This window comes from Apis cerana, linkage group LG11 (assembly GCF_029169275.1).
Source record: "Apis cerana isolate GH-2021 linkage group LG11, AcerK_1.0, whole genome shotgun sequence".
NCBI lineage: Eukaryota > Metazoa > Arthropoda > Insecta > Hymenoptera > Apidae > Apis > Apis cerana.
Window position 1 is genome coordinate 7,041,611 of NC_083862.1, and position 26,655 is coordinate 7,068,265.

Sequence of the window (26,655 nt, forward strand, 5' to 3'; positions counted from 1 at the left end):
TTTGATTAAAAAAAGTTGATAAAATGTTGCTTTTTATTTCAATAAATAAAGAAAAATTCCCGTGTTGTTATCCACGAAGAAAAATATTAACAATAAAAAGAAACGTGCGCTTCGAAAATTTCAAAAATTTTTCGGTTATCATTGATGCGATTAAAAAGAAAAAAAGAAAAGAAAAAGAACTCGTATAATAATATTCGCGCAAATATAATTGAGTTCTTAATTTTTTTGAAGGAAGGAATGATAGGAATGGGAGTATTCATCAGTTTCATAGACTAGATCTATATATAATCGTATCGTATGTATATATATATATCCAATAATATATATATAATATCATTATATCCTTCTTCATCATTTATATTTAGTAGTATAATTAATTACTCGCTTAGATATGAAACCTAATAGGAACATGATTGCACCGCACCCATTTTGCCGTACGATGTTGGTGCCAGATCGCAGATCTCCCTCGCCTCATTCTTAAATTCCTATTTTATTTTTTTTCTTTTTTTTTTTTTTTATTTTCCCTTTTGTTCTCCCTTTTCAATTACTTTTTTCTTTTTTTTTATAGGAATAGCGCACGTAAATATGTGCACATCACTGTATGCTCGCGTATATTTATATACGTATACAGGTACAGCCATCTTACATGGCACGTGTGTATGTATGTGTTCATGTATATGTACGTATGTATATGGTACGTGTGTGTGCATGTACTATTTTCTCTCTGTGTAAGTTTTGAATATGTACGTGTACATGTGTATGTGCTCGATACCTTTCTCTCGCGCTTTTACGTCGCATTTTCTCTCTCGCTCGCTCAACTCTTATTCCTTTTATTCTCTCTCTCTTTTTTTTTTTCATCATTTTCTTTTCTCTATTATAAAATCTAGATGCGCGCGCGAACACGGGATCCTGCTCACGCGCACATAACACATATGGCACCATAAATATATATTTGTACACAAGGGCGAGCGTGGATGGACGAGATGACCGAGAAAGAACGTACACGATCTGTCTCTTAGATGTATTTGTTTTGTTTTCTTCTCTATTGTTTTCGTCTCCATAAACGTGTTCGTTAGCGCGTGAAGTTACAGTTGAAAAAATTCACGATAATTATATTCAACGACATAGGACAGAAAATATAACTGAAAATCGACACAATTCGAATAACGTAATAATATAAAAATTCTTGTAGATTTGAAAAGAGAAAAAATCATTCCGGAGAGAAAAATTTGAATTCCATCCCATTCGAAAAAAAAAGAAGAAGAAGAAAAATATGAATAATAATCGATTAAAATGATGGAAAAGTGAATGGAAGTATGAAAAAAAATCGAAAGATAACATTCGGTACGTCTTTCTCGCACCTCCATCAGCGAGTACGAGAAGCGCGCATCGTTCGTCGCGTGCTAGAGCGCCCTTCCACTTTTTCCTTTCTTCTGGTTTACCATTTTTCTTCCCCCTTTATCCACTTCTCCTTTTACGCGATTCTCCCTTCCGTTTCTTTGTTTTTCTTTTTCTCTTTTTTTTTCTTTTTTTCCTTTTCAGCGTGTTCGTTTGATCAGAGCCGTCGGTTTTTATATATTTCGTTTCGTATCTCGTTTCGTCGGAGGATCTCCCCGCGCCTCCGCGAGTTTTACAAAAAAAGGGGCGAGGCGCGAGGCGCGAGGAGAGGAACGTAAGTATGCGGGATCGTGCCCGACATGTATCTGCGACACGGCCACGTCGATTGCTCGCGAAAATTATTCTCGCAATGTAAGGGAATGGATCGAGCACGGCGCCAACATCGTCGGGGTCCTTGAGCCGGCGATTACGGGGTTGACCGCGCGGCCACGTTTGGTGCACGGCCACTTCCGGCAACCATCCGGAGGGCCACGGGGCCCCGTTAGTGAGTACATATAAGATATACACATGGCAATCTCTCACAAGAATTAGTCGCTATCGTTATCAATTAGTATCCGTTATTAATTAATAGTCAATGAAATCGTAGCTCAAAACAAATTCACAATTCAATCTGTAATAAATGTTAACCGCAATAGTCACAATAATAATAATAATAATAATAATAATAATAATAATAATAATAATAATAATAATAATAATAATGATGATGATGATGATGATGATGATGATGATGATGATGGTGATGATGATAGTGGTGATGATGATGATGATAATAATGATGATGATGATGGTAGTAATAGTAATAATACAACGATAATGATAATAATGATGATGATAATAATGATGATAATAATAATAATAATAATAATAATAATAATAATAATAATATGATGATGATGATGGTGATGATAATAATAATAATAATATGATGATGATGATAATGCAATGAAGATAATGATGATGATGATAGTAGAAATAATAATAATAATAGTATTGATGATGATGATGATGATGATGATAGTAATAGGAATAATAATGATGATAATAATAATAATAATAATAATAATAATAATAATAATAATAATAATAATAATAATGATGATAATAATAATAATTAATAATAATAATAATAATCATTGCAATAAAAATAACCAATAGAATTACCAATAAGTAGTCACGTTCAACATATTTCATACAAACTCAACGAGATTATAGAAAATTGAAAAATTTCCTCGTCGCCCGCCTGTTTTTTTTCTTTCTCTCTCGTCGAATTGTTTATCGACAATTGTTTTTCCCATTTCTGTTTCCCCGCCAGATGAAAATGGCAATTTCGCGATTAAACATATACCTCGATCTTTGTCGATCTCAATGTCGTTCCCTTTCCACGATCGATCCCCTCGAATCGACACTGTAAGACCCTGTAAAAACGTACAACTGATCGTATGAATTTTCCATTTTTCTTTTATCGTTTATCCCTTTTCTATAAACAAAGGCTTATGGAGCCCCAGCGAGTTTTGACGATGATTATAACAGGCCGTGATTGGACGATAGATCGACGGAAACGGAAACGACGCGCAGAGCGTCTTTGAAATTGCGCGCGTAAGCCCGCGACCAGATGTCGCCAGGATCGACGAGAGAAAATGGCGGGCGATGACGGGCGCAGAAGATTTCTCGCAACGCAATAATAGTTTCGCATACTCAATTGCATCTCTTTAGTCACTCCTTAAATTATAATCCGCGCACGCTTATCACTCATTCATCATTGTTGATTTTAGGAACAGCTAGTAGCGAGGTTCGGTTACTCTATCACGCAATCTCCCGTACTCGAAACTCAAAACGCCAAAACCGGCCCAGTTTTGCGTACACGCGCACGTACGTTGCCGCGTTTTGAGAATTCACGCGCGTATATGCGGTATACGTTTTTGTATACCGATATATTATGTATATCGATTCGAGACCATTCTCGATGTTCGATCCATTTCTCGATATTTATACGTGTGTGTGTGTGTGTGTGTATGTGCGTGTGTGACGCGTGTGTATGTATACGTGTGTGTGGTGTATATCTGTCATGTATTTCTGCGTATGTATGTTTATATACGTGTATTATGCCTACCATTACAAGTATGAGTGTATGCGTGTGGACAAATGTGTTCGATGTATACAACATTTCGAAATAAATTGCTTGCGCGTTCGTCGATTTTTTTTTCTCGTGCATTCTTCTTCTCGTGTGTATTTAGCCGCGTGATCGCGAGTCGATTAGAAAAATTAAATATCCCGTGTATACATATATACGCGTGTCTATATATATGTGTATGTATACAATTAAAAGGAACACGATGTTGATTTCTTTTTTTTTTTTTTGTGCGCCAAAAGTGCATACACCTTTTCTCTTCTTTTCTTCCTTCCTTTTCTCTCTCTCGCTGGAACGCACGCGCTCAGAAGACGCGTCTCGTATGCTAATATTATTAGTGATATAATCGTGTGTATGTATAATCGTTTGGGTTACGTTCTTCGCATTATACAGGCATGATGAGAGCGTTCGAGATCGACGAAACGTGGTGAAATCAAAATCACCACGTGATTTCAAAAAAGGGGGGCTATTCTAGAGCTTCGATTAACATCTACGCGGTTTTTTTTTCCTTTTTTTTTTAATTAGCCCGTGATCACCGGATAGTCAACAATTGTCTTATTTTGCGAGGTATCGGTTACAAAGGTGTATATATATTTCTTTCTTTTTTTCTTTCTTTCTTTCTTTCTTTCGATGCTCCGTGCAACTTTCGATTTTCATTAAAAAGAGTGATCGCCCTGGAGCAATTAATCAGAAATTTCGAATCTCGTGATACGCGTGTGTATGCAATACACGTGTATCGTGTGTTTCTGTTAATTCTTTCTCTCAATAATTTTACATTCGATGTGTTCAATGTGTTCAATGTATCAACGTGTGTATGTATGCGTGTCATGTGTGCGTGTCACCACGTGTGTCCATTCGTTTCAGCTTTACCTCAACGCCATAACGTTTTACATAGATAATAAATATAATAATAAATACATGACCACATATAATGTAAATATAATATCGTAATCTATAATAATAATAATAATAATAATAATAATAATAATAATAATAATAATAATAATAATCAAATATAATATTAATAATCGTCGTTATCAACGTTACATTAGAAAAAAGCATCTTTTACAGACAGGAACCTCGAGTTGCTTAATTACCTTACGAATAGTTATTACTTCGCGTCTCGTACATCTAACGGCCTCTAACGACGTTTGCCCTTTTACATTGTTTTCTAACCAATCCAACTTCAACTTTTCTCTCTTCTTCCTGATTTATACTTTTCACACATCCTCCACATCTCCCCCCCCCCAATTTTACATTACACATTCTGTTCATTACTCGCTCATTATTCCTTCACTTTTATCATCTCCTCGTTTTTGAGGTTAAGTTTCTCTTTTAAGCCGCGATTCTTAACGTTCTATTCCCTTCTCTCTTGCGCATACGGTGAACATAAACCTCACTCTCTTTTTTTCTCTTACATACGTATTTCCTCATCGCCTTCGCGCTGTTCCGAATTTCTCGTGTTCCGTGTACATATATGTATATATATATATGTGTGTTCAATTTCGGTGCGAAGCTTGTCTAAAAATGGGGGAAAAAAAAAGGAAAAGAAAGAGAAAAAAACGCGAGAAACACGACGTACGTACGCGTGTATACACGTCACCGTTCCGGACAATACCCGCGAGGATTCTAGTACGTTACAACATCATATATAATTATATATATATATATATATTTTTATATATATATATATATATTTATATATTTGTCTACATAAATATATATATACTTTTTATTCATTCATTTTATTCATTTTTCTTATTTATATTTATATATATATATATACCTTTTTATATATATATACCTATGCATGAGTGTGTCTTGTGTGTCGTCTACCGATGCATATCCTCCCATTCCCCTTAAAATCTACAGTTTAGTTGTAATTAACCGTTAACTTACGAGCTAGTAGTGGATTCTTTGTCGTTCCCGAGCAGACCTTTACAAAAACCCCGTATCCGTCGATCGAGAGCGTGACATATTTCGTTCGTTCTTTCTTTTTCTTTTTTTTTTTTCTTTTACTTTTTCTTCTATCGTGTTCAGTGCTGTCTACCATGTTTTTCTCGTTTCTCATTTTAAAAATTTCCTCTTTACCTTCGCGATCGCTTTCTGCGGGAAACTGCAGAAGCGGTTTCCTTCGGCAGAAAGCGTCATTCAATTCAAGAGAGAATCAAAAAATTCTCATCCCCGATTTCTCGATCTCGATCTCGTCGACCAGCACTGAGCTCGACGCGCGGTGTCCGGTACGGATGACCGATTTGAACGCTCGACCGTTTGACTAGCGTTTTAATCAATTACAGCTATCGACAGCTATAACTATTTACCTTTATTACTATCATTATTATTACTATGTTTATTATTATCATTAATATTATTATTAGGTTTTTTTTCTTGTTTAGCGTTATTAAATATAATTTATTAAATATAGGAACCATGTTGCTGGGTCTTTGCTTGTTCGTGAACGCGAACCGTGTCGCGGCGGGCACCGGGGCAACTTGCCCTCTCGCGTTTCCCTTTCGTTTCATTCTTCTTCCTCCCCGTTTCTATCCGTCTCGATTTCGCTTCGTCGTCCCCTCGCCGTTTCTCCTCGAAAATTGCTGCTGTTTTCGCCGTTTTCGTTTTCACTTCGCGAGAATGTTCACGGCCAGAGAAATAAGCAAACGGAATTTTAAAATTTGCGACAAACATTAAAAAAGAAGAAAAGAAAAGAAAAGAAAAGAAAAAAGGAAAAAACCCCTCCCAGCCGCGGGGTTACCTGTGCCCTGTGGGTGTTTCTCGAAACTATAGAATGGATATTACTATAGGCTCGTGTATGCGTGTATGCACGTATGTCGAGTGAGTGCGTGTGAGTGTGCACGTGTGCGCGTGGGTTCGAAGATCGATCTTCCAGCCATCGATTTCTCAAAGGTCGTCGATCGTCCTTTCGACACGCGAACCTCTGGCCTCTACGATGTATCCGATTCTTTCCATCCCTCGTTTCTCTCCCCTTAAGCAAAAAAAAAAAAAAAAAGACGAAAGGAAGGAAAAAAAAAGAGGAACGCGGTGACGTGACTTTGTTTCTCGCGATTCCCCCTTCCGTTCGTGTTTCCAAAGCAAAAGGCGATCTCTCTGTGATCATCATTGTGGACAACGCTTCAACTCCTTGACACACACTTTTTTTTCGCAGTACCACCCATACACACGCACGTAAAAAGAGAAAGAGAGAGATAGAGAGATAGAGAGTGAAGATTCTTTCTTTTTTTTCTTTTTTTTTCCCTTTTTTTTTTTTTTTTTTTTTTACTTTTCTTCTTAGAGAGATGAATATACGTACGTACGTATTCAATGTAACAAGCGCGGCGCCATTAGTTCCGCGAACGCCGCGCCATCTATCCTACTACGCCGCGCTTTAATGTCTGTTCGCTTGTTTAGTAACTTTTTTGTTTTTTTTTTCTTTTTTTTTGCTTTTTCTTTGCTTCATTAAATCTTTATTATTACTTTACATAGGAACGTTTAAATCAGCCCACCTCGATGCGTTATCCCTGCGTCCTCGAGACGCTCCATTCTCTCCTATTCCTCCCCCCTCGCCTTGTATATTCACCTTCCACCAACCTTCGCGCTTCGTACACGCCTTTTCCTCCCCCTCCCCACCCCGAATTGCGAAGCGAGTTACACAGTCTCACGGGTGTCGGTCTTCTAATTCCACCATGATCCATTAAGAAAAATCCTGAATCCATCCTGAATCAAACGTGCAAACGTCTCTAACGGTCTGTTTATCGATCAAACAGCATAAGCCGATAATCGTCCGTTCGTATTTTATTTTATCTTTTATCCACTCGTCCTCTCTACGCGTGACACCCCCATCTCCGAACCTCTTCGTTCTGTCTATCGAAGGAACTTTGGTGAGCGCGCTGCTTTGGTGGCACGCTTTGTGTACATATACATATTGTAACAAAAATATTAGTTAAATTGGTGATTGCGCGCGCGACAGTGGCGGTGCGCGGGCGAGAAAAATGAAAACTCGAATAAAGAGAGAGGTCCATGTACGCGGCGTCCTCGTTGATTGGTCGTCCACCGTCCACGCGCGAGTAACCTGGAGCCGGGGATTCCCCGGTGCCCGGAGCGGAAGAAAAAGCCCCCTCCCCTCCCCCCCCACCGACAGTTCCTGCCTAAGGTTGGAACCTCCCCTCCCCTTTATCTAGCCAGTTTAGGAACGTTGTTTTCATTCGTTATCGAGTACATCTCTCTCTCCCCTTTTCGAAGAAGAGCACCCAAGAAGAACACACTCCCTCGATCGATCCTCTTTCACCTTTCCTTCAATTCTTTCCCTCAGTTCCGCATCCTCTTCATTCCTCCAACGAGAATCTGCCTTCGTCACCCAATATACCACCCCCCCTTCCACCCTTATGCACGCCAATCGCAATCTCCTCTTGTTCCCTTTCATTTCCACGCAGCCTCGAAACGTCTGCCGTCTCGTGCCGTTTAACGCGCACCGGCCAAAGCGGCAACCTCCTGGACCAGTTTCTGCCTCTTCATGTCGGGAGCGTTGTTGTTGTCCTGGCTCGCCGCCCTCTCGTTTGCCTGGGGCTGGCCAGTCGTGCTCTCGGCGGCCGCCCGGGCTGCCAACAGGGTGATCTGATTCACCACGTCCTCCATCTCGTCCGTGAGCGGGTGCACCTCCTCTCCCCCGCCAGATTCCGCGCCGATATTGCCGAACTGCTGTTGTTGTTGTTGACTCGCCTGGTTGGCCTCGAGGCGGGCGCGGTGCTGCAGAGTTTCAGCGTGGCGCCGCCACTCGGTGATGGTCGTGTACGTGCGGCCCGCGTTGTTCCCATCGCAAAGGGAACAGGCGTAACGAGATTGGACGAGGCGGAGCGCACCGCGACGCTGCTGATTGCCGAGATAGCAGGAGCGTTGGTGCGCGAGCAGCGTCGATTCTTGGGGATAAGCTCGGCCGCAACGGCGGCAGACCAGGCACAATTCCGTCTCCACCTCGCGACAGTGCTGGGGCGGCCCGTTTTCATCGGAGCCGCACGGGGGCGTCGGCAATCGCACCGTCTCCAGACCCGGATGGTTCGGGTCTTGCTGCAGGAATGCCTGCATCAGAGAACGCGGCACCTGGACCTGCGTGCCCCCTTCCACGTGCAACGACATTAGCCCACTCCCGTGTATGCTGCCGCTCAAACCTGGAGCCGCTACTGGAAACAAACGACAGATGCGTGTTGTTAGAGGATTGTTTTTCTTATTTTTTATTATTTTATAATTATGCAATTATTTCTTCTAACGTTTTTGAGATAACATTATCGATAAAAGAATCACAGAACACGAATAACTATCCATCATTTACAGGAAATCGGAGCGGGCATTTGAGATCTAAAATCGAGATCGATCAAGAGAATATATTCCGCGTTGATAATATAAGAAATGTTCCGAAGATTCCAAATATTTTTCTCTCAAGAAAAATTTCAAACGAGCGTTGCAACGTCTGCAACGCTACAATGCCTATTCCATCGATGCACACATCTCGGCTATAGATAGACCACATCCGCGGCGGTTATAATTGATTTGTGCCAACTTAGTTGTCATAATAACGTCAACGATGTAACCAGCGGAGAATTTATGTGGAACCTGTTTTTGCTTGTACGAGACAGGTAAATTGGTAGTTATTAGCCTGGCCGCGGGGCGACGAACATTGACGGGATAATTCTTGCGGCCGCCTCCAGAAAGGAGCTCAATGTCACTTCCCCTACATCGACTCGCCCGACCGGGCAAACGTCTTCCATCCCCGTGATAATTCTAATTCACTCAATTATCAGTGTCGCTCGATCAGAAATCGGACTGCTCTCGAAACAGCGCGAGGAAAGAGAAAGAGAAAAACACGAGGCGCGAGAACACGCATAACACTTTCGTCGTAAAAATTTTTTTCACGAAACGTCTCACGAGATTCGAATCCTTCGACAGAGAGAAAGAGAGAGAGAAAGAGAGATATCTTCGATCCTTCCCTTCGAGCTTCGAGGGAGATGCGTTTGTTCGGCGTCGATTAGGCCGGTTGACAGGTTTACGCAGTGACGCGCAGTGGGTATATCGCGTATCGTGTATCAGGCGAGGAGTCGTTACGAGGCAGGAAGTGTTAATGATACCCCTGCTCATTCGCTGGACGCTCGCCTGTAATTATCAGGCTTGGTGGGGCAGCCTGGACGAAAGAGAGAGAGAGAGAGTGTGTGTGTGTGTGTGTGTAGGAATGTACACCAGGCAGGATATCATCTCTTCGTCTCCCCCTTCCTCCGTTTGTTCCGCGTCAACGTGGAATTGATAGTTATTAGAGTCGAAGACCACGAAAGGTCCACGCTTTCAACTTCGAACGTTAATGAGAACCTCTGGCCGCGCCTCTCGTGGATTTAACCCTGTTTGGCTAATGCTTTCACGCTGTCTTCCTTTTCTTTTTCTTTTCTTTTCTTTTCTCTTCCCTCCTCGTTTCTCCTTCCCCTCTCCCCTGCACGAGTCCGTTGGTAATTCGCGGCGTGGATTATGGCTCGCGTCGATCGCGAATAATCCGCGTTTTTATGGAGCTCGCGTCGAAGAGACACCTTTCTTGGAAGGAGTTGGCCGGGCAGTAAAGTAGGGAGAAAAGTGTTACGGATAAATGGCGGGATTAGCGGAGTAAGATCGGCCACGGTATAGTTCTGTTTACCCCGTATGGGTTTTTAGAGGGGAATTTTCGTTGGAATGTGGCGAATTCGTTTCATTTGGAGGTGGAATTTATTTTAACGTGTATGGGTTTATTTTAACGCGTTGTGGATAGGTTTGTTCGGATTGCGCCGATAGATGTCGTTGATGGGGCGCCTCGAGTATTTTACATGTATCGTTATGAGAAAGAAATTATGACAAGTAGTAATGTGAATAGTTGATAATTTTTAGAAGTATTTTTATACGAAATTATAGAAGATTGTTTTTGTCTGATAAAATGATTAAAATTTATTATTTAACGATTTTTAATTTATTGACGCAATGATATAAAAATATTTTGCAAAATGCAAAAATAAATTGAATATTGATTTAAATAATGCATTTCGGTACTGCTATTTGTTTTATCAACTACTATTCTTTAAATTAATACTCTCTATCAGATATTTTTTATTTATATTTAATTATTTATATTATAAGGGAATTATATATATCATAACAATTGAAAGCAATAAATAAAAAAAATTATTTTTATTACTATCTCTGAAACTGTATAAGCATAATCTTTTTTTTTAATTCTTAAAATCAATAGTAGATATTCTTGTATACAGATTCCATGTTCTCGAGATTTAAAAAGAAATAAATGTTAAAAAAATAATTCAAATAATCCATTCTCCACAAGAATGTGTTTTATTCCGTAAATCAGGATTATCTTCGCGTTATGATCGAATCATTTTTATCATGTTCATTGAAAATTATCATTAAATTAGATAAAAGAATCTATCGATTCATTTTTCATTTTACTCGCGGTATTCATTACAACATTAAAATATTGGGATACAATCGCGAAACGAAGAAGGAGCACATAAATAATCGGTTAATCGTATCACGACCGGAACCGTCCAGATGTCGACGATCTCTGTGAATTAAGCGTAACAATTTCGTGGAACGCGTATAGCATCGCATACACTCGGAACTTCAATCGGCTGACACGACTTAAAACGCTTCCTCTCGAAACGATCTTCGCCGAAACGATCTCCACGTCGATGATAACGAAAGTCGAACGATGTCCACGAACTCGAAGCAAAGATATATACATGGTCAATGATCCGTTCGAAAAGTAACGAGGTTGCTTGTTTATAGCTTGAATTGACGAGAAACATTTAATGAGATCATAAGTTTGATATTAGATGTATATTTTTATGATCGAAATGTGTTCATTTGTATTATAAAAAATATTATTTAGTATTTCCCATTTCAAAAATTATCAACTTTTTTTTTTAATTTTATGAAAAGTTGAGAGAAAGCTAATAATAACGATCGTTGAAATTTAAAGATATTTTTCGATAAATAAATAATATCTTCTTGATTGTAAAATAAGATGCCACGTAAATTTTAATTAGAAAAATAAAATATGACTTTTTATCGGACAATTTAAAGTTTTTAATTAACATCCGAGTGACTAAGAAAGTTTCTAATTTCAATTGTCATACTAAAATCTTATCTACAAGCATTTTTAATACAAAATTAAACTATCGATAACTTGAAAAACAAAACTTGAAAAATGTTCCATTTATATAATTCTCTTCATATACAATACATATTCGTTTCTCGTATCTTTATCGTCCAAAATTGTCCCCCAACAAGAATATACTTGTACAAAATTCCTTCTCATTATATATCATGAACAAAATCCGAAACTTTCTCTCCTTAACTTAACCAACGTGACGACCAGAAGACAATGATCTCGTCACGGCTGTTTTTTTTTCTTTTCTTTTCTGGCCATCACCAAGGCCACACGTTGGACCTCGCCACAACCCCGAATGAGCTAATGTAATAAGGAAGAGAGCGCGGTGGAGTGACGCGCAGTTTAGATCGCCCGATCCGTGTGACACCCTTGAAACAATCGGCCCGACCCGAAGAGAGGAACGGAGGGTTATTACTCTTAATGAGCACTGGTTATTTCTTTGAGTGGCTCTGATTTGCCCCCTCCCCCTCCCGCGATCCTCCTACTCGTCCACGCATCCATAAAGTAAATATGGTACACGCGCTGGGCGGGTTTGTGTTAGTTTCACGCGCGTGAAAACGCATACACGCACTTTTACACGCGCATCGCTCTCGCCCCGTCTCCTTAGAGGGCAGAGAAGCTCATTTGCGTATGGATTGAGATAGTAGTGCTTCTCGTACCACCTCGATGTGTGTTTTTGTTTAAATGTGTGACTACGTACGAGATTCTGATTGCCGGCCGCTCCCAGCCCGACAGCGGCTCTCAATCTTGCCTCGACACGTGGAAGGAACGAGGGAATAGTTTGATTGATAATGAGGGAAGGAGAAAATCGTGTTATTCTTTCTTCAACAGTTCTGCAAGGAAAATTTGTCTTCGATCTTTCTAGATTTAATATGCATTAGCATTTAACATAAGATAGGCTCTGTAAAATTTATTTATTTTTGCAAAGATGTATTGATTTTTTAATTGTTGCTTTTTATTATATTGCGAATTTGTTTTCCTAGTTTTTTAGAATTTTGAAATGAATAAACTCACAATGAGGAAATTAGGAATTTTCGTAGAACGATAATTTCTTTTAATCTATACCAATTCTGATCCAAAGTTTTTCATTCTGAATTATCTTTTATCTATCAAATTATTTGCACGTCAAAAATTTTTTATAAACAAAATTCAGATTTTGACAATGTAAAATAGCAAGAATAATAAAATATTTTTATTATTACGTTTCTTAATAAATAAAAGAAATAAATGATTTCTTATTTCTTATTAATTGTGCATAAATGTCTTTCTTAAAATATTAAAATTTTCTAAATTAGAGAGACCTTTTTTTTGGAATTTAATTAATTAAAATCATAGCAGTATTAATATTCTGTATGTATACAATAAAAAATAACTAAATATACATAAAATTAATTAATTATCTTTCGATCTCAATTTCTACACAAATGCAACGTGTCAGGTTTAGTCATAAATTTTTATATTTTACTAAAAACCTAAGATAAAAATGATTTTGGAATAATAAAAAATCGATTTGCGAACAAGTAAATAAATGAGATAGCAATTATTCATGATGCAAAATTTAAATCAATTAAATATACATTAATAAAAATTTGCAAACGAATATTACGATATATATTTGGAAATCGTTTATCTTCGTTATGCAATTAACGAAATCGAAACAATTAAAATTTTATTGATCGGTTGAGGGCCACTGAACCTAAGATAGCCGCGACACATGCTGGAAATTTGTTCGGCGGGAATTTACGAGCGAGTTTCCGTGTCAGACGCAATACCGTGGGTTCCGCTGGTAAGTAGGTATATGTCTGTATATCCTGACAGCTATAAACCGGCATTCGAAAAGCGTCGAACAGAATAATCGGGAATGTCGTTAGTTAGCGCCTCCAGGAATTTTAATGGATGTCTTGCACCAACGTAACGACAACGCGCAAACTTTGTCAAATTAAATCTGGTTTGCTATACGAGCATATACGATCCTATCATCTTCAGTCCAACGATTCAACTATACACGGATTTTAAACGATTTTATTCCATAGATATATAGATGAATTCTTAGTTTCTCGAAATTTTTCTTTTTTAACTTTGCATAATTATTATAATATATAATAGCTCGAAGAGAAATAATTTTTTTTATAAAGATGTGATTAATTTTTTTTTTTGCTTTAAAATGAATTAATTTGATTATTATACGAAATATCTTAGTAATGTAAATAATCGTAGATATAATATTTAATTTTTTAAATATAACAAATCGTTAATAAATTTTTAATAATTTGAAAAGGAAAAATTTTCCACTTTTGATTAATTCTTATTGCTTCAAATTTTTGTTGAATTCTGTAGTTATTTTAATGCGCGTTGTAACAAAGACAAAAAATTGTATAAGATTTTCGTTATTATAATGAATATTTTAAGAAAATTCATAGATGTATTAATTTTTGTTATTTTTAAATTTCAATTAAATGTTCAAACTTTAAGAAAAAGTATCTTCTGTTTATTTATTATGGATCAATATTGCGATTAATTAAATTTATATTTAAGTTTTACTAATTTATTTTTAATATAATATTAGATATTTGACGATTCTTATATTCATGCAAAAAATATCTCTATTATAAAGTATATTTATTACTTCAATTCCATATGTGTATCAAAAAGAATAAAAAAAAAAGACATTTTGAGAATTCATTAATATCATCTTATCCTCAATCCATTTCTGCTTTATCGTCCAATTATTAAGGACGAATACGAAAAAAAAAAAAAAAGAAATATCGGTTATACCAATTTATATCTAGTTATCGAAGAGACGAATAATTCTGTATCTATTTACACTAATTGCTCGAGCATTTCTTGAAAAGAAAATTACGATCTAACAGTCTCTGTCTTCCAATTACGACAGCGAATGAATTGCAGCTGCGAAGCGTACCAGTCTCAATACGCTTTCTTTCAATATTAACTATCGATATGACTATATACTTTTTTTACTTTTTTGCTATTATTCGTGACATGTTCGTTTCGATGGATACAAAACATTTGCGGATAATTGACGCAAGAAATTACTGTCAGGCCACAAGAGAACTATACTAAAACGAAAACACAATTCTATCATTGTCATCATGTGTATACATGTATTCGACGTTAATTAATTTTTTCTTAGATAGAACTTTTTTTTTTTCTTTTTTCCCATATTGGATCGTCGGACTTAATGATTATCTTTCAAATTAGTATTCATTATTATTGCCCTTTACTTCAAAGTTTAAATTTAACGAAAGTTTTCTTAGTATCTAGTTGCAAAATAAGTTAGCAACTCTGAGAAATAAGATTATTAGTTTTCGTTGAATAATTTATTATAATTACAGAAGATTAAATAAAGTCGAAAGTTTGTAGCTTCGTTTGTAGCTTCTTGTTCAAGATAATTAGATCTGAATCACGTAAAATATATTTCGTTATATTATATAAAATAGGATAAATCGTTTTATATTTTAATAACTTTTTCTTTTAAAATATAAAGATATTCGTTTTTGCTAATATTAATTCGTAATAATTAAAATAATAAAATTTTTTAAAATTTTTTTATTTATAAATAATTATCCAATTGCTTTTTGTTTTGCAAAAAATTAAACTTTTAAGTTTCATACTTTCTTCATATAAATTCATGATGGCCGCCAATCAATATAATTTTTTTGAACCCTTACTGGTATTTCTGCTTACTTATATTTTTTTTTTTTTATAAACTTTGATTTAAAAAGTTCACAAAGACTTCTAAAATCAATGAAATAAAAAAGATTTTATATCATCATAATATTTTCGTAAATTGTTTATATAAACTATTCTTTATTTATATTTCCAAAGTTTCAGAATCTGTTAAACTTTTTAATTTTTCAAGAGTTTCGACTTTTTTTCTAAAAGCTTTAAAGCCTCATCTCTACTCATTAGCTTAATTTTAACGCTATATCATATCTAATAAAAATCTTCAATCACATTCCTTCATCCATAATTCAACATAACCTCAACGAAGAATCAACACAATATCATAAAGATTTGCACACCGCAATATCATATCACCATTTATACAATTCGTCCAAGAACACGTTCTTCGTATAAGGGTATTAATCTTGTGTCGATCCCATGCTCAGTCGATCATCAGGCGTTGAAAGACGGTCGGTATCGGCGCGGGTAAGTCAATGCCACGGTTGGGGATCGATGCATTCGCGCGTTCATAACCTTGCTACGCGAAGTATGCAACAACGGTGCATTCCACATACGTTCGCCATTGGATTCTCACGTGTTGTGACCGGCACACCGACGTAGGAAAACACGTTGTGAACGTGGGCGTGCATTCCTTCCTTCGCATTATCTCCTCCTTGCCCTTTCTCTTCCTCTCTCTACCTTTCCATCTCTTTTTCTCCTTTCCCCCCAATCGGCTACCCGACGAACCATTCGCCCGCTTCGTGTATATCCCCTGTCTCTCTCCTACACGTGCAACCTTACCTTTCCCTCTTTTTATTCCGCGTCGAGGCCCGTTATCGTGGATACTACGGTCCAGAACGGCTGTTTCACACCTCCGCTCGCGCGAGAATTAGGAAATAAATTAGCGGCCGGGCTAATTTCGTTATCTCGCCTCGACACCGCGACCCTCCCGCTTGAGACGTCAAGGGACCGATGTCCCAAGCCTTCGAACCGCTGCCTGGACACGGTTTCAACCGTGTCCCGAAGATCTCAGGATCAATGGCTGTTCTCGTTCTCTTTTCTACAGGTTGTTCGTCTCGCTCGATACCACGTGATATCTTCTACGGATCGGCGAACGGGTCTTCGTTAGAAGACTGCCTCGGTTTCGATTGAGATGGTGTTCGATGGGACCTGTGTCGAGCTATGGTGTTTTATATAGAAAAAGTTGTCGCCTTGTCCCGTGTTCGATACCCATTGCAACGCGTGTGCTCTTGCTCTCGATGCTGATCTCTAAGAGATTGTTCGGAAAGCGGTGAGGTTAGGTTTGAGTGTGTATCGATGGCCTCGATATAATCGTGTTTTGCTTTATGGAAACGTGGTTCCTTGGGTGGTGATTGATTTTATGACTCCGAGGGATTGGGTGAAATATATCGCTATAAAGAGAACGTAAGAAGGATTAAATTGGAATTGGTTTTGGTAGTGGTTTTGTGAAGTAATAAATTTGGACTTTTTAAATGGAATATTACTTAGGTAGTATTTGAAGTAATGGATTAGAGTGGTTACAGAAAGTATTTGTATATCATTGTACTTGTAATCATTATATGTATATGTTAATTATTTAATTATTTAAGTTTAAGCAAAATAAAGCTATATTTGTCATATATTTTTTGTACATTATTTTATTACAATTTTACAAATGTATAAACTGATTATATGCATATAATAATAGCATCAAAAATTTAGTTAAAATATTAAGTTTTAAAAATTATTTGTTTGTATTTTTTTCTATTTTCAATATTTTCTTTTAACTCCAATTTTTAATAGACAAATAACTTTATTATTTATTGCTTTAATATAATTCCAGATTTATTTCAATTATAAGTCTGTTACAATGGAATCTTGGTAACTTGAATCTTAAGAGAAGAAGTAAAAATCTTCAAGTTACGAAGGTTTCATCTTACTTACTCTTTCAAATGAGAATAACTTAACAAAAATTTATATACATAATAAATTATATAAAACATTATATACAGAAACTTTTTCTAAATTTTTAATTTTCTAAATATATAAAATTTATAATTAATATTTCCAATTATTAATTTTTTATTATTACATATAATTATCATTAAATGCGATTGAATACTTCTAATGTCATAATATAATTTGGAAATGAATATTGAACTTGAATTATTTTATAAATTCTTTTCTTTTTAGTCAAAAAAATTTTCTCTAGATACTAATTCAATTCCTTTAATCAAATAATTTTCAATACTTCTTCAAATCTATCTTAACATTCGTAATTTTCATCACAAAACGACTTCCCTTTCAATTTTAAAATTCACGAAAATATAAAAATCCAAAAACTTACATTCACACCACTATCATCATTCCATTAATTTCCGATAAACTCTCTGGTTAAATCCATCAAGTCCACGCAATATCGATAAATCGAATAAAATTTCCAACGCCCTGTTTAATTGTGCGCATGAATCAAATGATGAAAGAAAAAAACAAATAAATAAATAAAAATCAAACGATCGAAGAACGACCAACGATAGGCCCGCTCACGTGATTATACGAATTTTATTCGCTACGAATAAACCGTGGAATAGTTATTTATAACTGTGAATGGGCGACATTCATATTCAAGGGACCAAATTTGGGTTGGACCATTCCGATGGAGTCACCTGTCCACCCATTTGACGTCTCTGATACCGGAGGAGAGGTTTCGTTGTAGGGCCCTCTCTCTGTTGCGCCTCCCTTAGGAAATGTTGGATGTCGAGGATCACGAGGAAGTCGTAATTTCTACGGGAACGAGGCAGCCGAGTGAATTGACGACGGCTTATCTTCCTGCACGGCCACAAAATCGTTTCGTACGCGTATCGGACAAGATAACGGCAGTGGCGTATCGATAAATTCTGCTAATTAATTATTGACGTGTTCCAGGGCTATTTTTGCGTCCGCTGCGAGCACGTGAAGGTACCATCAGATCCTTTTCTTCTTTCGTACGTTTTTTCGAACGTTCCTCGAAATCCTGTTCCTCGTGTTTTCGTAATAATGACGATTGTGAATTGTTGAAATTGTTTGTTTTTGGAATTTTTTTTTTAATTCAATTTTAATTTTTAATTAAATTAATGTTAATGATTACTTGTTTTCTTGTTTTACTTGTTTTCGAAACTTTAACTTATATCACTTCATTTCATTTTTTTAAAAATATTTTATTATTTATTTTTATTTTTCTCTCTGAAGTTTTGCAATTATGATTTATTTGTCGTATTCGTTCTGTGATTATTCTTATGTTCTATGATGAAAAATTATGATTGTTATTTGTTAATTAAGATAAATTATTAAATATATATTATTGAAATATCTAATAATAAATATATATATTTATTGTTTTTAATTCTTTGCGAGATCAGAATAATAAAATAATGACAATATGATATAAAACTTGATCAAGCTATCAAATCTGATAACATGATAAGTATATTTGTCTTTTAATTATTTTATATTATATGATATAATTTATAATTAAATTAATGTTATAAAAATTATAACATTTACTTTTATTAATAATAAAATACTAAAGCGATATAATTAAACATTCTAATTTAATTTAATTTTACTCTCAGTCTTATTTGCAATCTACGTTTTAAACAATAAAAATTCATTAATAAATACTTAATTATATAATCAAATGAAATATTTCAAAATTTAACTAATTGGTCAAAATAAATTTTCTCGAAAATCTAATGTCTAAATCTCAATGTTGTAAAAATAAAAATTTATTTTTATCTAAAAAATCTAAAAAAAATCTAAAAAAATATATAGAAGCATAACGAAGCAATGATTATTTTTTATCGAGCAAAATAGAATCTCTGACATGGCATAAAAATTTCAGATTTAAGATCTCGCAGAGCAGGTGTTTTTTTCAACACCTGTATGAACGTCAAACATTGGACGAAAGGGTGAGATTAAGCAAACGGACTTTACGAGCAGCGAACGAAGTGCAAGTGTCCATTCGTTGAATGTTTTACGTGACACGATATTAATTCTCCATATCGATGCCTCAACACTTTATCATTGAATTACGGCCAGTTGAATAGGACTGTTATAAAAAAGCTGCAAGCAAGAATACACAGTTCTTATGGAAAAAAAAAGAAAAAAGAAAAGACACTGAAACATCACCTGTACGCACTGTCACTCACTATTCATTTTTTTTTTATTTAATTGCTGATTGATATCACGAATTCTTCAGTGGTCTGGCAGTTTACAGGTTTTCATAATGGCGATGATAAAAATCGAAGGAAATTCTTGTATGTAATTTTTAATATTTTGCTTTATTTCTGAGTTATTCATTTGTCTCTCTTTTTTTTTTGAATTAGTGAAATGAGAAGATGGTTTTTTCTGTTATTTTATTTTAGGTTTTAAAAATAAAATAAATAAATATGATAATTAGTTAATATAATACAATTATAATAATAGAAAATATACTGGTTAAAATTTTATATTGAATGAGTCGATCAAAATTTTCTATTTAATATTCGTTAATTAGTTAAGATTTCGTAAAAGAATAACGATTCAAAATATATAACAATTTTATTGAAGAAAAAAAAGTATTATTATTATTTAATGAATAATTATTGAATTATATTTTTAAAATATTTTATATAATTGTCTTTTGATATCGAATTGACATAATAAAAAAATAAATAAATTCCTTAATGTTCTAACAATAATTAGTATAAAATAATAGATATAATACATTCTCGATTAAATATATTTTATATAAAAAAAATAACATATTACAATTTTAAAGAAGGATTTTTTCTACTCAACAAATTATGTCTAATATATATATATGTAGAAATAAATATATGTATACTATAGTTTCATTTAATTTTTTAATTAATTAAATTTAGTTTATACCAAGTATCATTCTTATTAGCAATTTGAAAACTTGATATCAACTATGTATATATAATAATAATAAGAAAAATTTCACATTTTTAAAAAAAATTATTATGTATTAATGTATAGATTATTTTTATTATATAAAATACAAATCAAGAATGTCTAATTTTTGTCATGTTTTGTCATGTCGTTATTTTTATAATTTCGTGTATTTTTTTTGATAATAAAAAGATGATAAGACAAATTGTGAATTTGATGAAAAATGTGAAAAGAGAAAAATAAAAAAAAAAGGATAGATCTTCTCTTTGATTTATTAAATACATCTTTAACATTTTATATAAATATAATTATACGTGACAGGAAATTTTATCAAATACTTTTTACAATCATTTTCATCCATATCTATCTTCATTTCTTAAAATTATGCACGATGATAATAAATTTAAAAAAATATCCCTTATTTCTCCTCGCACCTTGATTCCTTCGCATAAGTGCATACGAAACTTATCCGTTTGATTCACGCTGAAAAAAAATCTGATGCCTGATTACTCGTTGACGAGAGTATAAGTACGTATATACCGAAAATACCTTCGAAAATTATTCTAAAGACGAAAACAAAACACTAAATATCGATTAAGGCTTGAATTCAATGCAATTTCAATTTGCGAGGCGGAGACAGATAGCTCACGCTTTATCTATCGCAATTTAATAAATAAGTCTCTAACCAACATTTCCCTCGAAACACCAATACGCGTGTTCATTTCTCATCTCTAACATTAACACTTCGCGCGTGTGTAATCGACAATTTGAGAAAAAAATTTCAAAATCCAAAAATATCCACCGAACTAGCAATGCGATACGCTCTTTGAGCACTGACGATTCCGCAAACAAAAAAAAAAAAAAAACATTCTCCCCGACCTCGACACCTCAAATGATAATCCGCAATAAGTGCCCACACGAGGCTCATCAGCCATGATCCACACCGAAAGCCTGATGGCCCCCGGTATTGAGTGTGCAAAACAGGAGAAGCCAGAAGGTGGAGTTCCCTGTCAGGTACCTGATTCTCCTGTACCGTGTGACGAGGAGGTGGAGAGAGAGAGGTCTTCGACCGGTAGCCTAAGTCGAGAAGCAGTCCCTAAAGAGGCACCGGGGTCATTAGCGAACGGAACATTTATCCTTGTCCCTCGTTCCTTCTTTCTCTTTCACTTCGGCTCGGGTGTTCGCACTTGATTCGCCGTCGGTATCAACGGGTGCCAGGCAGGAAGACCCGTATTATCGAGTCAATTGTCTCTCTCACCCTCCTCCCCCGGCCAGTTCAGCTGACTATAAAATCATTATCACCCGTCCACCACCATAACAAGGCATCGTCACCAACCACCACAACTCTCTCTCTCTCTCTCTCTTCACCTCCTCTCGACTGCCCCCTCCCCCCTCCTCTACCCCCTTCTGGCCACTTCTCGTTCGACGTTGAACGCTCGATTATCCCATTAATACGACGAGTCCGTGCGTCCATCCGTCCCGTCGGGATCTTTAATTATTTAAATGCAGAAGCAACGTTGCGCGGATCACGACGGCGAAGGGTACACGCGGGGGCCTGCCAAAGTCAGGGGCGGACCTCTCGTTGGACCTCTCGTTGGATTTGTTATCGAGAGCGGTCGAGTAGTATGCGCGCGCCTTCGATCGGCTTTCGAATTTGTTCCAGGTTATTCGAGGAGGGATTAGACAGTTTGTTTCGATGGTTGATGGAGAGATCGACACACGGGTTTTATGTTAAATCTTTTGAGTTAATGGAGAAGATTATTGATTTCTCGGTTGTAGGTAAATATGGTATGATTTAATATTTTGGGTATGGAAAGAAAGTTGAAAAGAAAGATTTTTGATTATTTTTTTTTTTTGCTCATTTTATTTTGTGAGAGTTAAAGATTTTCTGTTTTATTTTGAAATATCTTTGGATCGATAGGAAAGATTATCAGCTTCTTATTTATAAAACGTTAACTTCTATTAGTTTACAAATTTCGAATTATTTATTTTAAAAAAGTGAAAATTTTTGATTTTATTGTTCATTTTGTTAATTAAACATATTTCATTATTACAAAATTTTTTATTGTTTCGATACTTTTTTTCTTTTTTTTTCTTTGAGTTTTTATTGAGATTTCCAAATGACAATTCATGATACTTCAAGTTTTATATTAGAATAAAAAGGGATGAATTTGTTTTGATAAAATAATAAATTTTATATTTTATTTTAATAAATCAAACGATCAAACGAGTTTGAATTTTTTTGGCTTTTTGACTTGTTAGTCGCAATTACAATTAATAATAGTTACTTAAAAATATAAAAAAGAGTTTAAAGACTATATTATATATTTTATTTTGTATTTTTTCCCAAAAAATTTTTCGTAGCATTAAAATTATTTTCTACTTTTTTTTGAATTGTAATTGTCGAAATGATTGTAAAAGAGAATTAATAATAAACATAAATAAACATTTCAAACAAAAGATTTTATATGAAGAATTTAAATTTTAATTACATCTTTTTAGAAAATATTTTTAAAAATAAATTTAATAATTTTAATTAATGTCTTTAATAAAGTTAAAATAAAATATTCTGAAATATCCTTGAGAAAAGTTTCCTTGAGAAAAAAAGATATTTTATATAGGATATAATGTTAAATTATCCATCTCGTGTTATGAAATTGGTCCCGTGGCTTTAACGGTCATAAGTGGGCTTAGATCAACAATATATCCGGTAACAATTCAATATTTGTCTGTACAACTATCTAGATACTCGCATGTAGGCCAGGCTGACCCTGACACGATGGCAAGCAATACCCTTGGAAGATTTGCCTCAATGATTCTTAACTGGTCAACAGAGGGTTCTCACAGCCTCCAGCTCAAGAAACAGCAATATCCAAGATTGATACCTCTTCAATTGTAAACTCATTCACAGATTGATTCTAAAAAGCCTGAGTTAACGTACTAACTTTCTCAAATAATTATTGTAATTAGACTGCGGATTGATTATTGAGATATTGTTAATAATTATTAACAATATTAGATATTTAAACAATCACTTCTAACAATGTTTATTGTGATTATTGTGATATATTGTAGTACAAATGTTATAATAAAATATATATATTTTTTTTAACTTCAATGTTAATTGGTGATATTTATCGGTATATTATAATAAAATATTAAATATTAAAAGTATTAAATGTTTCAAATTTATTATTGTCATTATTTACGAATAAAATTTTTTTATATATTTATAATCAGCATGAAAAGAGCTTTCTAACAATATATCAATATATATATATATGTATATCTATTTCGATGAATAATTCAAATCCCATTTTATAGAGTCTATAACCTGAAGAAAAATATTTATAAATATTTTCGAATGAATAAATTACAATATTTAAAATATTCATCATTTTTATAACTTTAATCTCAAATATGTTTTTAATTCGAAATTGAAGTAACTATTCGAAGCAATTTATTCCAGATTCTTATTCTTAATAATATTATTATCCAAATCCAAAATAATTAATTATTTTAAATTTGAAAGAAATAAAAAAGAAATAATCACAATCAATTATAAATCATATATAATGATGTTATTTTCATTAAAATTATAGATAAATATGAGATAACATTAAAATAATGATCAAACAAATAACACATGTTATTTAAAATAAACATCTCAAATAATTTCACTTAAAATATGCTCAACCTTACTCAACAGATCAATCATCATAATCGTTAAAACTAATGATATACATATTTAATGTGACACGACAGATATATCAGCAACCATGCTAAATAACAAAATGATCGCGATTGACTAACGTATCGTACTATCATGGCACATTGGCATAACCATAGTATAGAGTACAACAGATTGCAGATATCATTAAGCTACGACTTAATGAACGAGGCGTGCCGGACGTGGGAAGTCGTCTATCGTACTGTAATTATCGTGCTGTAATACCGATCGAAAATAGGAGTGCACTCCCTCACGTGATCACGATGATGGTCATGCTTCGCCACTTTGCCCTGTTTTGTGCAATTGTGGCGATTGTTTGCGCCGATTGTAACGTGGGAACGTGGCAAGGAATTTTCCTGATTTGTTTTCATTGAATTGATCGATAAAGAGTTATTATTCGTGTGATTCTTACTTTGAAAATTTAATAGAATTTAGTAGAATCTTCTTCAAGAATTTTTCTAGAATTTAATAACGAACGAAGTATTCGTAAATTTTACGAAAAGATTCTATTATATTTCGTATTCTTATTGATTCTAATTACAGAAAGTTTATAAAAAGTAAGTATAAGGGACATAATCATCATGTTAAATGTTAAAATATTGAAAAATATTTGTAAACATCATATCTTTCGTTTAAAGATGTCGAAGAATAAGTATTTTGCATGTGCAACTTTTTTTAAATAACTTAATTAATTTTATTTTGAAAAATAAAATTCCATCGTTTCTTTCAATTCCTTCGATTATTTCATACTTTTTCATTCCGAGACGAATATATATAATTCACAAATTCATTTCAATAATGTTATAATGAAAACATCTTTTATATATATATTCTTATATTCCAATGTTTATCACTACAACAATAATCATCAACAACAATACGATATTAACAATATGGTAAATTAATCAACTGATAAATCGAAATAATTCGATAGTCTTCTAATCAAAACCTATCCATTCTATCCTTCTTCGCCACACCTCATCAATTAACAGAAATTCCATTAATACCTTACACAATACACAACTCAATTACCAACCTCCTCCCCCTCGCCTAGAAAGATAACCATAACTTCGATAAGAAACGCCACGAGACCCGGATAAAATAAGATCCCATAGCGATTAAAAAGGAAACACGATAAGGAAACACCCTTCGACATCCAACTTACCATTCCATTCAACTGTTCCCATCGAAAGAGACGCCACGTAGGCGGATTAAGTCTCGTTAAGGATATCGCGGAGTCGTTAAAAATAATTGTCAGTCGGATAATTAAGGGGTGGAAAGCAGCCCGTTCCGAGAAGGGTAAGAAGAAGAAATCATTTCCATGGTCTTAGACCTAACCCCTCTGCAACCTCTTATATTTGTCCTCTCTCTCTCTCTCTCTCTCCTTCTTCCTTTCTTTTCCCCCTTTCTTTCTTTTTTCCTTCCTCTCTCATTCCGCCCGACATAACGTCGTCTCCTCGTCAATCTGCTTACGTTCCTCCTCGAAACGTAAGGCTCTTTATCCACGGCTCGTATTTTGTTAGCACATCGTTAGGAAACCCAGAAGGGGGTGCACGGGTTCCTCGTCCAAAGAGGGTGGATCCTCTCGACTGATGGCCATGCGAGGCTTGTTACGCAGATCAGACGCGGTTGGAATCGAAGCTTCCTCTCCCTTTTTCCACCCGACGAGCCTTGTTTATATTCGCGGGTACACGTCGAGACCAAACCATACAAGAGCGGCGACGTAACAGGCTAATGCCAAGGCGGTCAGGCGACCTTGCTCCGCCCTGTACATCGCGCTGATTCCATCCTTTCTCCAGTTGTTTAATCGTTTTGTAATTTCATTAGCGGGAGAGACGAGAAATTATGGGGGGAATTGTGTAAACGGATTTTCCTGTTAATTGGATAGAATGGTCCGCGTGTGGCTTGTTTTGTGGCGAATTCGCTTAATCCTTTGGACTTTCGGATGTTTGGATGATCGTGGAAGATTTTTGAAATAGGAGATAAATATATTTTTTTTTTATTCGAGCGATTCAAGATTTTCTTTGGAATAGTAAATAGTATATTTAAAAATAATTTTAAACGAATAAGTTTATTGTGATATATAAGAAAATAGTGTTTTAAATTAATAATTGTTAATTATAATATAATTTTGAAAACGTTGAATGACGAATCCATCCTTAATGTGTATAAAAATATTATTTAAACCTTTTGACTATTTTAAGCCTTTCTAAAATAAAAGAGAAAATTCGTCAAATATTTTAAATTTGAATCTTTATTCACGAATAAGTAGATTATTAAATCATTGTATAAATAACATGTTATAAAGCTTATAATTTATATATAAAACTTAAAAAGAATTAAAAATATAAATTCGTATAATAAATTCGTCATTTTTTTATTTTATCTATAAATAATTGCTTAATTAAAATAATTGACAGAATAATTGTAAATAGATTGTAATAAACGTGTAACTATCATAGAATAAAAAAGTACAGTGTCACAGTAATTATTATAATATAATATTTTAAAGTTTAATAAATCAAAGATTAAAAATAGACAAGATTGAGTCAGAGAAAACTTGCTAATAACTCTTCTTTTATATTTATTTCACTT

At 34.5% G+C, this 26,655-nt stretch overlaps 1 protein-coding gene and 2 long non-coding RNA genes across 17 annotated transcripts in view; 1 reads left to right on the forward strand and 2 right to left on the reverse strand.

The window, feature by feature from the left end:
- Window positions 1-280: 280 nt before the first annotated feature.
- LOC108000131 (zinc finger homeobox protein 4) overlaps window positions 281-26,655 on the reverse strand; it is a 420,790-nt gene continuing 394,415 nt past the window's right edge. For 12 of the 15 annotated variants that reach the window (XM_062081638.1, XM_062081639.1, XM_062081645.1 and 9 more), the window contains one exon: window positions 281-8,700. In XM_062081638.1, the coding sequence (XP_061937622.1) occupies window positions 7,985-8,700 (716 nt within the window). In that variant the 3' untranslated portion in view covers window positions 281-7,984. The remainder of the gene's footprint in view (window positions 8,701-26,655) is intronic. The other 3 variants (XM_028667809.2, XM_028667810.2, XM_028667811.2) reach the window with 3 other exon arrangements.
- On the forward strand, window positions 21,746-25,706 carry LOC133666950 (uncharacterized). The gene is made up of 2 exons (XR_009831859.1): window positions 21,746-22,109; window positions 23,076-25,706. It is a non-coding gene; the product is annotated as an uncharacterized LOC133666950 (long non-coding RNA).
- On the reverse strand, window positions 23,362-25,806 carry LOC133666949 (uncharacterized). Its single transcript, XR_009831858.1, has 2 exons — window positions 25,226-25,806; window positions 23,362-25,110 (listed from the first exon to the last, which is right to left on the reverse strand). It is a non-coding gene; the product is annotated as an uncharacterized LOC133666949 (long non-coding RNA).